At 36.2% G+C, this 16,629-nt stretch overlaps 1 protein-coding gene across 3 annotated transcripts in view; it reads left to right on the forward strand.

The window, feature by feature from the left end:
• Positions 1-16,629, forward strand: part of SLC4A10 (solute carrier family 4 member 10) — a 121,678-nt gene that overhangs the window by 99,264 nt on the left and 5,785 nt on the right. For all 3 annotated transcript variants that reach the window (XM_074910881.1, XM_074910882.1, XM_074910883.1), the window contains exons 16-24: positions 1,505-1,666; positions 1,936-2,049; positions 2,553-2,714; positions 5,473-5,724; positions 7,030-7,098; positions 9,481-9,654; positions 10,288-10,410; positions 13,759-13,826; positions 15,473-15,589. In XM_074910881.1, coding sequence (XP_074766982.1) covers positions 1,505-1,666; positions 1,936-2,049; positions 2,553-2,714; positions 5,473-5,724; positions 7,030-7,098; positions 9,481-9,654; positions 10,288-10,410; positions 13,759-13,826; positions 15,473-15,589 — 1,241 coding nt within the window. The remainder of the gene's footprint in view (positions 1-1,504; positions 1,667-1,935; positions 2,050-2,552; positions 2,715-5,472; positions 5,725-7,029; positions 7,099-9,480; positions 9,655-10,287; positions 10,411-13,758; positions 13,827-15,472; positions 15,590-16,629) is intronic.

The following is a 16,629-nucleotide window of genomic DNA, read 5'->3' on the forward strand; positions in this document are numbered from 1 at the left end:
TGCAGACATCATCAGGAAACTTCATTTATACTGTTCTAGAGAACTGTAGTAAAAGATTAGACCTAGTTAGTTTCCTATAAGTATTTGGTCACTCTCACCTCACTGTCTTTTTTCTGGTCCTTTCTTCCTGTTATTTTTGTGTCCAATTTAAAAGTTCCAAGTTTTTGAAGATCTAGATTGGCTCTCTCTTAAACACAACAGTAGGACCAACAATTCTTTTTTTCCTGTCTAGGACAAAACGAATGTGAGCAAAGTGCTTACTCTGATGGTGACAAAATCCTTTTCAGTAGGTATATGATGAAATTAATCCCTGTGCTGTGCCAGCGTCAGGGTCTAGCTCAGGCCAGGACAAGTTTTCTAATTTGATGGCCCAGAATCTTAAAAATTTTTTCTGGATTTCCTGATTCACCACCCCCCAACCTTTAGTTGATCAGTCAGAAGCGCATCATACTTATCCCAGGTTTACTGGTATATTGGTATAAAAAGTTTTGCACTCCTTTGTCTCACAGTCATCAAATAGCAGCTGTTCAAGCCAGCCTTTGTTCAAAACCAAAGTTTCTCATAACACATCAAGCCACAGTATTGTGATGTGAGTCTGATGAACCAATGACCCAGTTCATTTGATACTAAAGGATCCTGATCTGACAGGGTATTTCTGCCTGGAATCTCTGATACTGGGTGCTGCATTTTTTTTTTTTTTTTCTTAATAAGTATGGAGGGATTTGGGAAGCAGAAGGAAAGGATTGTGAGTCCAGAGCTTGTAGCTCACATTTTTAGACCGACTCTTTATTTCTTTGCTTGTTAACTTGGAACAAGTATGATTTTAGACACCTAAGGATAGTATTGGAGTATTACAAGACATGTTTTCTACTCTATCTGCATACTTGATCATATATTATATTGGATGGAATTAATGTTACAGATTTTGAGGTTTTCTGCATTTTATCAGATCGCTTTTTATAAGAAAAAAATAATTTGTGGAATGTGCTGCCCCCATGTGGTATTAAATGTGTCTCCTTTTAGACTAATACAGTCTTAAGTAGCTTTTTCTTGAATTGCTTGGCCTATGAAGTTAAAACAAAAAAATCAGTTCTTGAGAATGTACCAGAAGCAGCCTTTCCCTTGGTAGCTTTTGAACTTTGCTTTCCTCTCTTGGAAAGAATTAGGAAGTTCAAATCTGTGTTTGTAAACAGAAAATAAATAAGCGTACTTGTTCAGTTTGAAATAAATCTGGTTTTATATTAATGACTTTATTTATGGTATGTCTTAGTGACTTCATCATTTAATACTGGTTAAAAAAGAGATTCTTTTGAGGATTTAGAGTTTCCATGCAGACTAGATACAAACATTAGGAGTCTTAATTTTTAAAACAATAAATATGTAAAAATGATTCTACTGTTTCTAGTAATACAGTTTGCTTGCAGTTTAGGAAAGTAATTGGAAAGGAAATACCAGTGTAAACATGGATTTTTTCAGAACAATACTACTTTGGTCTCCCTGATAGGAATGTAAAAAGTTTCATGGAGAGTTTGTTGGACGAGCCTGTGGTCATCATGGCCCTTATGTTCCAGATGTCCTCTTCTGGTCTGTCATCTTATTCTTTTCTACAGTAACGCTGTCATCCACACTGAAGCAGTTCAAAACTAGCCGATACTTCCCAACAAAGGTGTGTGACATTCTTTAATTCAGAAGTTGTCATTAGTCATGTGTAAGCATGAATTCTATCTGCATTGCAAATTCAATCAACTGCTGGTTAAGTGGATACTGAATCTTTTCTCTGTTAGGAAATTGTGTCAGAATAAGCATGGTTTAACTGTAATGGCTACATTAGCTATATTTGGTCAAACAAAATGGCTTAAAACAGTGAAGAAAAATAAAACCTAAATCACACATGAATGTTTTAGTTAAAATTGTTGTTTCTCTCAATAATCATAGGTACGATCTGTTGTCAGCGATTTTGCTGTCTTTCTCACTATTTTGTCCATGGTTTTAATTGACTATGCCATTGGGATTCCATCACCAAAACTTCAGGTTCCAAATGCTTTTAAGGTAATTTGTTGATAGACTGCACTCCTTATTATTTTGACAAAGTAGTGTGCTATAGTGGGTTTATTATATTTTTTTTATCATCAGGGAGTAATACTATTCTGAATTTTTTGTGTTCACCAAGTAGTTGCAACCTCTCTGATTAATGGCCCCTGTCAGTGAGCCTCTCCCATCAGGCCCCTTCATGCTTCCTTATGTCTTCTGTGTGAGGACCAATATTACCTAAATTACCCAAATCCTAGACTACTGTAATCTTCTGGGGCTCCTTCCAAATTCTGGGCTCATTGTATCAAATGAAACCAAGTCTGTAATATCCCAGATGATTTTATTATATGTAATTTCTCTTTTTGGTAACATAGGAAGTTCAGCATTTTTTCTGTGCACTTACATAGATTGATTTTAAAGGAAATCATATCCCAGTAATGCTTTTGTATGTATTCTTGTGAAGTTGAAATGTAAATAATCCTTAGAGTTCTGACTGGTCATGCATGACTCTGTTTTTATAGCCCACCAGAGATGATCGTGGCTGGTTTATTACTCCTTTGGGGCCTAATCCTTGGTGGACAGTGATAGCTGCTGTAATTCCAGCCCTGCTTTGTACTATCCTTATCTTTATGGACCAGCAGATCACAGCTGTCATTATCAATAGAAAAGAACACAAACTAAAGGTATTCAGCCAAATAGTTGTATTTTCACTGTTGTTTTCTGCTTCAGAGTATGTAATGTACCTTCATCCACTTGAGTTTATCATTATTATACATTATATAGCACACCTTTAGACTGTTAACGCTTTTTCTCTGTGGTCTGTGTAGTACATGTGCCCTGTGTCAGTGATTCACTGCCTTACAGAAGTCTTTATGAATGTAATTTAGAACAGAGATTCTGAATCAAGAGAGTGCTATGCTCTATGCTTTATTAGAAATATGATACCCATTCATGTAAAGAAAAAAATCTGGAAGTTAATAATTTCCTTAAGTACCATAATATTAATTGCCTCTTCAGATATTGGCAGTGTTGTTCTACTGGATTGGATTTTGAAAAAAACTATTCAGGGGTTATTTTGTAATATAAGATTTTTTTTTTCCTCTCTTCATCGTCCTCTGTGGTTATACCCATCCCTTTTTTGTGCCCTTCCTATCTTAAAGAAGGGAGAAGAATAAAACTGAGCCTTAGAGGCACAATGGGTTCTTAAAACAACATAGGACAACTTCCTGCTCTGTTCTCTAACACTTTAGTTGCCTACAGATGGAGAGAGAAAAAGGGACATCACCCCTCTGAAAAACTGTTGGGCAAAATCTAGCAGCAGGTTTCTGTACATGTATATGCAGTGAGCTTAGGCTTTTTTTGACATACTTTTAATAAGCAGCAATCCAATCCCAAGTTGCTTTAGCAAATGCATTTGCAACCTTCACTTTGCACTGCCTCTTCTTGGATGATTGTGACATTTGATATGTTCTTTTTTTGCCCTCTTTGTCAGCCTGGCTCTTCATGTCAATCCATAGCATTGCATGTGGTTAACTTGACAGATGCAGGAATTTGCTGCCAAGCTTTGGAATGTGTTTTTTCAGCACTGGCATCTGGGAGTCAGATGGTCCTCCTGGCTGCCCCCTTGTCTTGCTGCGTTTTAGTTTTGCTGGGGTCTGGTGTAGCATCACCTGTTGCTATGCTTCCTTTTCTTCCCATATGTCAGGTTCCTCAGATCATGTATGAATGTGAGGAAATGCTCTCGGATTCTGTATGCATTAGCAGATACATTCCTCATAAATGTGTCAGAAGGTAAAAAAAGGTGTCTCTGTTAGGATTTAAACTCTTTCTTTGAGTGCATTGTGCATGTAACTAATATCTGTGTTTGACACATCTCTGAGTTTGTCAAGATGTGTCTTGGAGATAAAACTCCTAAGCACTTTTGGGGAGTGAGGGAAGGTTGCTAGAGTTGATTCTTTTAGTTTTCTTTACTTTATATGAATTCCCCTTTTTAAATAATGTAAGCAAATAAGATGGCATTTTCATTTCGATATGTGGCTTACATTTTCATAAACCCAGACGCTTCCCATTTTAGAAGTAAAAGTTGTCTTCAGAAAGAAATGATTTGTTTGCTTCCAACTCGTTTTCCCCTCTTTTTTTATACTTCCCATAGCAAATTCTGAATAGTGCACATTTCAGCTTTTGGCAGTCTCTGTAGCAAACCCTTCCAAGTTTAGTTTAGTTACTTTTTTTATGTCAAAAGGCATTTGCATGGATTTACAGGCAAAATTATGGTTCAACATATTCACATTGTTTGCATGAACATCACTGTTTCATCAGACCGTGACATCGGATTTGTTGCCATATTGCAAAATTTTGTGGAGATAATTAACTACCTGACTTTTTAAAGGAAAATAGCTTGAGCTCCTGCTTGCAGGTGCATGGTGATCCTGGATACTTAATGCAATTGAAAAGAAATATCCCTCTCAGCTGTGGTAACAGGTATCTATATATGACCAAGTTTGATGCAGATCATTGGTCATTTTCAAGCACTGGTTGTATTTGCAGGTTTTAAAATGTATCTAAGATTTGCCCAAAGAGTTTTATCCACTACTACAAAACCAAAGCAACATCCTCCTGTTGGTAAATTTACGGAGTATTTAACTACTACAGAGATGACCCAAACCCAAAGGTTTTGTACTGACTTCTTATATAAATGTTTATGATATTACTTTTAAATATTGAATAGTGAAACCAGTAAAACAATACCTTATGATTAATATTATTTTATAGTTCAATGTATAGCTTAATTATGGTTTAATTTCTCTTAATTTCTACCTATCTGTTCTTAGATGAAAGTATGTTAGTGAAAACTTACTACTATCACGTGCTTACCATCTATAAAAACTTTAAAAGGATCAATGTGGTTTTATGGCCCTTTATAGCATAAACTGACTTTCCAAATGTTAACTTAAGAATTTTTATGTAGGAAAGAATCAAAATACATATTTTTCCACCTACTGGATGGAAGGTCTATTAAGATTAGTACTTTGGAAATTTGGCAATGCAGCTGGCTGTTCTGCTTACTGCTGTCCACAGAAAATGTTTTAACTAAATCTTAAACTAAATATTTTAACTAAATTTTCCATTGTCTTACTAGTATCTCTTTTTTTAAGCAGGAAAGGTATTTAGTGTCCATTATAAAGTGGATTTATAATATGTACACTTAACTCAACTGGAATGAGTCTAATAATATTAAGCATTTCTTGTGAACTAATAGGAATTCCCCTTAGCTAAGCAGTTTACCATCACTACTGACCCAAGCTGAATAACACATAGAAGAAAGCTATTTTTACCTACAAATTTTGTAATTGTGGTTAACTGTTCAGTAGGAATGCCTGCCAGGAGTGTTCTTAATTCACATGTCATTTTATATCTTCTTGCTGTCATTGCTTTTAACAGAAAGGATGTGGATACCATCTCGACCTACTCATGGTGGCCGTTATGCTTGGAGTGTGCTCTATTATGGGCTTGCCCTGGTTTGTTGCAGCCACTGTCCTCTCTATTTCCCACGTGAATAGCTTAAAACTGGAATCGGAGTGCTCTGCTCCAGGGGAGCAGCCAAAATTTCTTGGAATCCGGGAGCAAAGAGTCACAGGACTCATGATTTTTGTCCTTATGGGCTCATCTGTCTTTTTGACGAGTATCCTGAAGGTAATTTGGGGAAGTAAGGAAAACCTAAAGAATACTGCACTGCACTGAACATTTCACTGTTATTACTGTTTTATTTAATGAGTGTCCTTTCAGGCACATTACTAACTAGCATAATGTTACACAGTGATAAATTAAAGCGGAATTCCAATTTAGCATTATAAAATGGCTGGAGACATCTAATATTTTTAAAACAAAAACCTTGTAATGAAAATCTGGCCTGACTGAAGTCAAAGGGATTTCTGCCATTGACCTGTAGTGTATGACAATTCACCCTTTGTCCATGGCACTTTGGGTCCATGGCAAATTATCATGAAAGAGTTTCGCTAAGTTATACCAATATGCAAATTTATTTAGAAAATTTACAAACATTTTGGGATTTCTGGATAATTTAAAAATACTTTCACAGTTGTGAGAGAAGTTCCAAGGTTCATTTCTATGAAAATTCTCTCATGCTGCCTGCATACTCAACACAGCTCACCAGTGTCCTGAAACTGGGTGTCTAGTTATATGCTGGTATATACTGGGTCTATAGTTATAAGCTATGTACACAATACTTACTGGTTTTAAGAATTATCTGGCCTCTGTGAAATCAGTGAGAGTTTTGCCACCGGCTTCAGTAAGACCAGAATCTAGACTTGCATGTTGTCATAGTGAAGGCAGTAAGCCCTTAGAACTTGTACTTCCCAGTAGTATTTTTTTAAGTATGTCATAAAACTGTCACCTTGAAAACACACAGAATATGTGTTTTGTGTATTAATATTTAAAGCAGATACTTATATGGAACTATTCTGTTACCTACTTTCTTTATACTGAGGGACTGAACATTTAAAATAGTCTTTTACAAAATTATTCCGTATTAGTAATTCACCCATTTTTAAATGCTTACAGCATGGAACATTTCTTTTAGCAGTATGAAGTATTTTGTGCCTTGAACATTTTTCTGCGGACTATGGCTTTACTATTCAGATGCTTTCCTGAGCAGTCTTTTAAGTAAAGAATTTAAGTATGTATAAGATGCTTTAATTTTTTGTGTAGTTCTGTTAATTTTATTAATAGTGAATAAAGTATATTGTAATAACTGGCTGTGAGAGGAAAATAAAACTATAAAGCCAGATTCTTTTTCTGCTTTACCCTCTGAGAAACATTATTAATTTGTAATTGAGTGACTCTGAATTTACAACTTGTCTGATTAATGCGGGCATATGGCACTTTGAATTTCAACTGTTTAGAATGTCTTTCTAGAAGCATTTTAAATTATTGAATGGTAGTTAATATGCTCTTCTCTTTCTCTGATTGTTCATGCAGTTTATTCCTATGCCAGTACTTTATGGAGTATTTCTTTACATGGGTGCTTCATCTCTAAAGGGAATTCAGGTAAAATGGATTTATGACAAGTGTGTTACTGATGATGCTTTCTATAAAATGAGTAGTTATTCTTACTGTATTGTTTTATTATCTTTTGTGTATAATCCTAAAGGAATGTTGCCAACCTTAAATTCTTGAAAGTGACTCGCTGAAAAAGGAAAATGGGATTCTCTCTAAATAGAGCATTCCCCTTAGGTAATGTGCTCCAATTTTTTAGTTTTTGGTGCCGATTTTTATGTTCTCCCTTGTTATCAAGGGAATTTTGGCTGAGCCTAAAAACTGAGTATCAACTATCAGGAGCTCTTCTCTCTCCCCTGCCTCTCCGTTCACATGCTTGCCTGCTGCTTTTTCAGCTTCCAGCTTAGTGCCTTTGTAGTGGTACACTTGATCTTGAACTTTGCCTATATGGCTTTTGGCTAACTTGCCCTAAAACTGACATAGGTGAGACTTTGCAGATATTTCCAGTGCAAATAAATGCCCCAGGCAGGGAAGTGGAAGTGGTTGCAAGTCCCATGCTACTTAGTTTCTGGCCTCAGGGATGAAGGGCAAGTCTAGTGGAAGGGCAGCATTCCTGCAGTGGCCTTGAGTAGGAGCTAGAAGCTAGGCACTCCAGCATTCAGGGCAGGGTCAGTAATGATATCCTGTGTACCATTTCTCCTGGATGACTGCAGTGTTAAATGGCATGGTGTCAAATCTTTTAGCCCATCTGACACAAACACTCAAATTTTCAAGTGTGCCTTTGTTAGCAAAAGTTGGGGTATTGACACACCTTCCAAGGAAATTGAGAAAGAACAATCACATGACAAAAACTTGAATTATACTGTGCAAAAGGTTGTCAAATACAAAGAGCAAAGAAAATGCCTAATTGTTTATTTCATGATATTTAAATTTTAGGTTACAAATTAAAAATGTCTTGCTTTTTTTTACCTGTAATTTGTAGGCAGAGCTGGCAACATCTCTTGTTTTTGGTCTGGTGTTTTCTATTCAGAGGCTCTTATAACTTTGCCTAGCTCTTATCATTTGGGCTGATATTCTAAGAAGTGTAGTTTGGCTTTTACTGAGGTTTAGATAATTTCAACTTAATATGGTTCAGCTGTTTCTCAGAACAAGGGTATGAGAAAGTACATTATTGAGGAGTGTTTTTAAGGCATGCTAAAATCTGGCTATCTTTACTTGGAGAAGTGATAGCATCCCCCTTCCTCTCTCCCTCCCCCAAGCTGGGACAAGGAATTGAGATTTGATAAGATGGCTTTTGTGGGAGGATGTGCTTTTTGCCGTTTCTGTGAAAAAGAAATCTGCTCAAATCTGGCCAAATTATAAGCCTTTAAAAAAAAAAGTAGTTTGCACATGCTCAGTAAAAATTCCTGAAACTTGAAATTCCTGGAGACTATGAATATAGCATGGTTCATCCATGCAGGGAGAAATGGTGCATCACCATTATCACTGTGCCATAGCAGCTGACACAAAGTCTCAGGTCAGTGTGGAGCCAAATAGGTCTGGAAAACAAGAACCTCTCATGTACATTCCTAATGGCTTGGCAGTTGTCTTTCTGGCATTCCTCGTTTTTGTTTGTTTCGTTTTGTTTTATTTTGTTCCTGGTTTTGTGAAGAAAGTGTGATAGGGAAAACAGCCTGGGATAAAGTATTTGGTGAAGTAAATGGAAAGAAAAAAAAAAAAAGTGTTTCATCCACAGGAGATAAAAGACTGAAGAGAACCCTCCGTGATCAGCTTTTTGTGTGCTAAAGGAAGTGGAGCTCAGCTGTTGAAAAACAAAAGTTTAGAATGTATTAGAAAGGCAGTGTAATAGTGTGTATGTCCAAAAAGATCAGCCAGCTTCCATTCAGTTTGATTCACAATTGATTCATGTCTACTTTAAAGTCTGGCCTTGTCTAACTTTGACTTCTTGACTTCAAATCTTAGCAGTACTATTTTGAAATAACTATTTTCTTTGTGTGTAGCACATTACGCAGTTATAAGCAGGATGCTTCCTGGATTGTAACTATATAGAATGTAGTTCAGTGGAATCCAGTATCTCAGCACATCTGCAATGGAAATACCTAGGGGTTTGTGTATATAACGTGTATTAAAATTGAAAGGAATTTAATGACTAACCAAACAATTAAACTTTACTTAAATACTATGATTGTCATCCATACTCTCATAGCTCAACCAGAGAGATGAATCTGAAGACTAGTTGGATTAGTTTAGGTTCATGGCTCGTGATTGTAACTGTGGTAGTCTTTTTTTGTGCTGAACTTCTGCACAGTTTTTGCCTTTAGAATAACAAGCCAGATTCTTAGGGTATTCAGGATCTCTTAGGCAGTGTGTGAATGTCAGCATAGATGATCATACAGCTTATTTTGATGCAACTTTAAAAAATTTCTCTTTCAGCTCTTTGACAGGATAAAGTTATTCTGGATGCCTGCAAAGCATCAGCCAGATTTTATTTATCTGAGGCATGTTCCTCTTAGAAAAGTCCATCTCTTCACTGTAATTCAGCTGAGTTGTCTTGTACTTCTGTGGATTATAAAAGTTTCAAGAGCTGCCATTGTCTTTCCTATGATGGTATGAAATATTTTTTATTTAATCTAAAAATGTCTCTTTGCTTGTGGATAATTATTATTGAAGAAAAAATTTAATTGTAGGCAGGTAATTACAATATTGCTTTGATTCAGTGTTCAAAGACAATTCATAGTGTATTAAGTAAAGAAAAATTCTACATATAACCTCTTGTTTGAGTCTAGGTTGCATTCTGTTTATATGTGTGGATAGTCCAACTCTATATTCTCTTAAGGAAAATTCTCTTAAAAAAATATGTTATTTAAAGTTTTTATTTAAGGGGTAGCCCTTAATCATTTTACAGAAAGGACATTCATTCATTAAGGAAGATCATTGCACTGAGGAACTTTATTGATAGTTCTGTGTCTTGCTGGAAATAAAAGTAAAATTATCCTGGTGCTTAAGTGATTTCTCTCTGATTTTATTTCACTAATTGAAAATAAAAAATAACCTACTGACCTCAGTGAGTGTTAAATGCTTCAAGCCATACTTAATCTGAACAAAGACCAGCTGTTGTCCTATCCAAATGAAAGGATAGAATTCTAGCTGGAAACTGCGCCACCTTTGAAAGTATTCCTCTACAAGCATATTTATCAGTCTTGTTTAATTTCCTAATTCTTTGAATTAATATCTTTACAGGTCCTAGCTTTGGTATTTGTCCGAAAACTCATGGATTTCTTTTTTACTAAGCGGGAGCTCAGTTGGTTAGATGATTTGATGCCCGAGAGCAAGAAAAAGAAACTGGAAGATGCTGAGAAAGAGGTGGGTCATGGCTTCAGGTTTTTTTGGTTTGTAGCACTTCATCAATTTCTCCTTCAGACATTTAGAGAAAATTCTGTAGATAAGACATATTCCATGCAACAGGCAGATTTGCTAACAGTGTAATATTGTCATATTTTATGTAAGTCCTTTTAGGGTTACAAAGCTAATAGGCTTAGGTGGGGTGACAGATGTAGATTCTTATGCTGCTATACTGTCATGTAACATAGTCCTACAGTGCTCCTGGGGATTGCTCCTGAGACCCACGCAGGTGATGTGCAGGGACGAACCTGTCTGTGGGAAAGCTCTGAGATGCCTGGAGCACTTTGATGCTGTGTTGGGACTGGTCTCATCTCTCCTGGAGATGCACTGCGGTGTTTAAGGGGCATGGCCTGTCCCAGCTACATCCAAGCCATACATAGGTCGTACACCATCAGCCTGTGCCCTCGCTGCTCAGTAGTGTCACAACCCTGTGTAGTATCCTTGTTGTTACACTCTGGGCCAGAATTTCCCTTCTGCTACTGCAGAAACAATTTACTTCCACTTTCTAATGAAAAGGTCAGTGATGATACTTACCCCTGTTAACCAAATCCTCAGACTTTTACTCACAGCCTGTTGCACTACCACCCATTTGACTGTTTCAGATCTCGACTCCTCGTCTCCCTTCAAAGAATATGCATTTCAGGTCATTTCTCATAAACTCGATACAGGACAGTTTCTTACACATTTCCACTCAGAACATTCCTGTATTTTGACAATTTTGATTGTAGCTTTCTAACCAGTTTTGCATCTATTTGGTGGTATTTTCATCTAGCTGCTGCTTCATGAATTGCTTGTTTGAATATTAGATAAAACTGTGGGAATATAAGGTAACTTTATGCACAAGGGACGGAGGCCTTTGTCCTTGGTACCACCCACCTGATCAATGTCAGCTGTTAGGGAATCTCAGTACTGGGCCCACATAAATGAAGGGCAAGTCTCAGTGGAGAGACACTAACTGCAGGAGCAGTAGGTAGAATATGTCAGTGCCAGATTTTTTAAATGGGAGTCACGTGTCCTGTGTCAGCACTTTTGAATGGTAGCATGGTGTGAGGCTGTGGTAGCAGTGGGAGGTGAAGGTGCAGATGATGCCACATGGTCTTGGCAGGCTGTGGTCACTTCTAGGCAGGAGTGTTGTGGGGACAGTTGTGCATATGACTTGTAAGATGCCCTGAAGACCTCTGCAAAAGCCCAGGACCTGTGAGACATAATTTTTTGGTGGTACAAGGGTACTGCAAAAACTAGACTATGTGAATGGGTAAATCGGCAATTTATCCTTAGGGATTCCCCGAGATGTGATCTTAGACCAGGGAAATGGTGTGTGTAAGGATTCCCATTGGTAAGACTATTTGCAGAAGTAGGACGTGAGCTAATATTTTGAACATGTAATTATGAAAACTAGATTTCTCTGTCTTTAGGATTCTTCTGTGACATTTGACAACTCGTCTCTCTGTAACCTGGAGAACTATAACTTTGCCTTCTTTGATATATTCAAAATACTTTCACAGAATACATTTTGGGGAAAAGATTTTACCTAGGTGATAAAGCATCATGATGATTATTTACTATTTAGTATGTGCCTGTAAAACTACCAGGCTGAAATTAAAATACGTGAGTCATTGTTTTCCCCCTTGAATCAGAGCAGACCAGAGAGTTGTTTCATCACAGTATCTGTTGTCATCCCAATTCAGAGTAACCAAAAGTAACCAAGGTAGCTGTTGTCTTGTGGGTCTGGTTATTGGAAAGAATTCCTTCTATCTTTATGTTTTGGTTATATGTCACTTTTCTTCCCTTGCTTGATAGGATGGCATCAGAAAACAAAACTGGGAAAATCTACTGGTGTTACTTTATTTCATTCACTGTCTATTTTGAGAGGTTATTTTTACATGTTTTGGCATTTCTAAATATTTGGAGCTATTATTAAAACTGTTTAACTGTCAAAAACTTATGAAGCTGTGAAGCCTAGAAATGACAAAATTAACTAGTAATAAAACTTCTGACATGTAGCCTAAGGAATTAATTGGAGAGTTGCTATCACACGGCTTTTAAAAATAGAAGTATTCTACCCACAAGAATATTCAGAAATATAGTTGACAAGATCTGAAACTTATTTGATTGGATCCTAATTTGATCACTTAAGTTGTTTTTATATTTTTAGGCCATAATTTTCTGAGACTTTGTACGTTTATAGTGGATATTATATATGCCTTCTCCTCACAGACCTCCTTTGGAAGCTACTTTGATGTTAGTCAATTGTCTTTCTGAGACAGGAATGAACAAAGTGACTTCTATTTGGAAAAAAACCTGTTGTGATTTTTAAAATAGTTGTAGTAGTAAAACATAGAAGAAACCAATTTCTGTGTGCAGAGAGAACTTAAATTCTGCTATTTTGGAAAATTTTGCTGGCTCTTCCAGCTAATACCAATTTATCAGTGCGCATGATGCACGTGGGGTTTTCGGTGATCTGCCAGAAAATTGTAAGCTCTCTTTTTGGGAGAGCCAACTCCCACTTTCAAACAGGCACCAGGGTAAGCTGTTACAAAGCCATCTAATAAAGGGAAGTGAGATGTGGAGCTCTCTGGGTTTCTGTTATGTTCATACACACAGTGGAACAGTTCAGGGCAGGATTTGATAGTTACATTCATGTGAAGGCATGTTAATTTCCTGACTTAACAGGGGTGTGAGCCTTGAAAATCCTCCTGTGGAGCCTTGAGTTGATGTCTGAAAGACAGAGACTTGTTTTCCTTTGTTCTTGTAGGCAGGGCATGGTGCTTGAGGGGTGTTGTTTTGTTCTCCCCTCCCCCTAAGATAGATTTTCTAAATTTGTAATTATTTCACAAAAAGATTTTTGGTAGATATGACCCCTAGTTCTCTTCACTTCCTGTTAGAGAAGTTGCTTCCCTACTCAAGTGTAAACTAATTTTGGTGTCCTGTTTCACGACCTTTCGCTGCAGTAAAACTTTATCAGTATTAAAACTGTGTGTGCAAACTTGACTTCCCTAATTTTTGCATGTTAACTTTGCAATGTATGTATCCTGTTATGCATGATATTTAAACTTCACCATACAGTTGCTCACTCCATGTTACTAATTTCTCTCTTTCCTTTTTATTAGAAAAGTGTCTCCTCTATTTGGTGTTGAAAATAACATTAAGTGAAGATACATCTTTTAAAATAGAGGGGTTTAAATATTAAATATTTAAAGAGTTGAAAAGTAGCTTACCTTAATAACTTCAAATAAATACTTAAGAGTACATAAATTTCACTTTCCACAACATCATATTCTGTTTCACATCTAAATTCCTTCCTTCTAGGAAGAGCAAAGTATGTTAGCAATGGAAGAGGAAGGGACTGTTCAATTACCACTAGAAGGACATTACAGGTAAAATATACCTTTCCTCTTTTAGGTGAGTTGCAATTAAACAAATAAAATAAACATGCCACAATATTTATTCTTAATGCTTACTGAATGTCAGGAGGATCTTTGTCTGGCAGTAGAGTACGGATAGGTGAACTGAACCATATATTGCAGCTTTTAACAAGCCTTTTCTAGTCTTTCCATGTGCTCTCACAGAACTGCAGGATCAGGCCATTCATAATGAACCTTGGCTTCTGACATGTGCAGTGCGAAAGGAAGATGTAGAGCAGGTCAAACCCTTCGCCCTGATGCTAGCAAGGAGCCAGGAAAGGTTTTGAACACACCCCAGAAAAACTAGGTTCTTAAAGAGTATAACATTTTAAACCATTCTAATTAAGATCCTGTGTATGTGCGATAGTGAATCAAGAGCTGTCCAGGGTAGATAAGGCATAATGCAGGGTTGACCCAACTTAAAAACATGAGAACCTGTGTTATCGATAGGAGTAATACGCATGGCCGGCCCATAAGGGCTTACTCTCATCTACAGTTTTCAGAAAGTTCTTAATAAAGATTTGAAATATTTGATGATAGTAACCTCTGCCATTAATGCGAGTTCATAGGAACACTATCTCAGAGCGGCCTTCTCTCATATTTTAACAAAAAGTTACCCTTACGTCTCCTAAGGCAAATAACTGTCTGTGTCTCTGAAAAATCCCATCTCATTTCTTACTTTTGATTCATCACATTTCTGATGGTCTGTTTTTCTTTTCTTTTGTTCATACCTTTTTGTTCTATTTTATATTAGCCATACTTAGCTTAGTTTATCTTGAGGTGTGATCTGTATTGATCTGTAGTATGTTTACTTAGGTGGAGTTGCCTGGGTAATATCCGACTTTCTGTGCTGTAAGGGGTCACAGTCTTACAGCTAAAAAGAAGAGTCAGGACACTGGTTAATAAAGTGGTTCCTCAAAACACTGAAAACAAGTTTATTGAGGTCTTACTGAATGTCAAGCCATATGTAAACCATGAAGTCAGGAATAATGTAAAGCCAGGCCCTTAAAACATTCAAGACTTTATTATTCTTAAGTGTATGAATATGTATTTGGAGCAGTCCAGGTAAAGCTAAGGGCATAATGGGAACAAAATGCTGCTTAAAGCTACTGATTAGCTTGCTTAATTGGGGCATTTTTATTAGATCTCTTAAGTTTTTGACTTTGTCAAGGTTTTTCATGGATTTTAAAATTTTAAAAAGCAAAACTCTTTTAAAAGCAGGTGGAGTTTCAAAGCATAAGTACTTTGAAAACTGTTAGGAGCTCTTAGGATTCTTGCTTAATCCAATATGCCACTGTCATGCTTTGAGATCTTGGGCAATATTTAATTTCACAGTTCCTCATTTTTCTGTCTACTAGTTGGAAGTGACACAATACATTTTATTGATGTTACTGTGATTAATTGCTGTTGGAGGAGGAAAATACTAAAAAAGTGCTAAGATGTTTTAAGAGAATATTTTAAAGTCATTCAGTATTTTTGAAATTTAATGTAATCTCTTAACTTGCATTGCACTTATTTATTATCATCACTACCAGTTTTCAAGGACTTTTGTAGAGTTAATAAGTAACAAGACTGATTGCTCATTGTTTTATTATGTATTTACTTTTAATCTTGTCTAGAGATGACCCATCTGTGATAAACATTTCTGACGAAATGGCAAAAACTGCTGTGTGGAAGACATTGTTGATAACCTCAGAGAATGCAAAAGATAAGGAGTCAAGCTTTCCTTCTAAAAGGTTTTAAATTTTTTTTACTGTATAATACTTTATATATTCATGTCAAACAAACACTAGAATATTTTTCTAGGGAAAGATTTCTAGCTTCTTGCAGTTTTTATTTTGTGAGGTTTCCTTTTATTTATGTCCAGTTGTAATATTCTGAGCTCAAAACACAAATTCACTATTTATTTTAAAAAAACCCACAAATATTTGCATGCTACTTAGTTATGCTACAGTGGAAAATGAAGATGAGCATGCCTGATGCTTGTGTAATGAACCATCAGCCTACACCTGGATAATGCACAACAGCGGTTGTGTTTGTTCTGCTTGCTTTTGTTCTTTCCTTTTGAAAAAGAAGTGGTTGTCACTGCCCTGGAAATACCTATATGAAGAACCCAGTACTCTGAATGCAATCTACTAACATTTGGAATCAAAATAATTTTAAGATTGCATTGTATCTTTTTGGTTTTGTGCCTACTTCACTTGTACTCAAACCAGTTAAATACTTTCAACTTTTAGTCCAGACAAACGTAAAATGAAGCAATGTTTTATCTGTGCTACAGAGTAGTTATGGGAATAAGAAAATATTGAATACAAGCACAGTGTGATTGTAAGATAAATTTTCTTCTGTTTCCATAAATTATAACTATTTTCTACTTAATTGTTTCATATCACATTTTTGTCATAAGCTCCCCTTCCTAATCACTCTAGAAGCTGATTCCCCAAAGGTAAGACCCTGCCCCCAACCTTTTCCTTGAGTGTATCTTCCAGTTCAGAATCGTGTCACCTAGGAACCCAAATGACTTTGTGTAGTTTTTGGGGAGACAGAATGAAAAGAAATTTCAAATAGAAATGTAAAAGGTCTTCATTAAAGCCCTTAATATTAAAATTTGAAAATTTATTGTGTATTAAAAGTAGAAACTGTAGGTGTAGTATATTTAAGTATGAAATTGAATTTATTAATAAGAATTATTTTTCATTAATTCTTTGACTTTTAAAAAATATAAAATTATATTCTGCCTGTTCTTAAATCTCATTTTCAAAACAGACTCCATGTT

Source organism: Athene noctua, chromosome 7 (genome assembly GCF_965140245.1).
Source record: "Athene noctua chromosome 7, bAthNoc1.hap1.1, whole genome shotgun sequence".
Classification (NCBI taxonomy): Eukaryota; Metazoa; Chordata; class Aves; order Strigiformes; family Strigidae; genus Athene; species Athene noctua.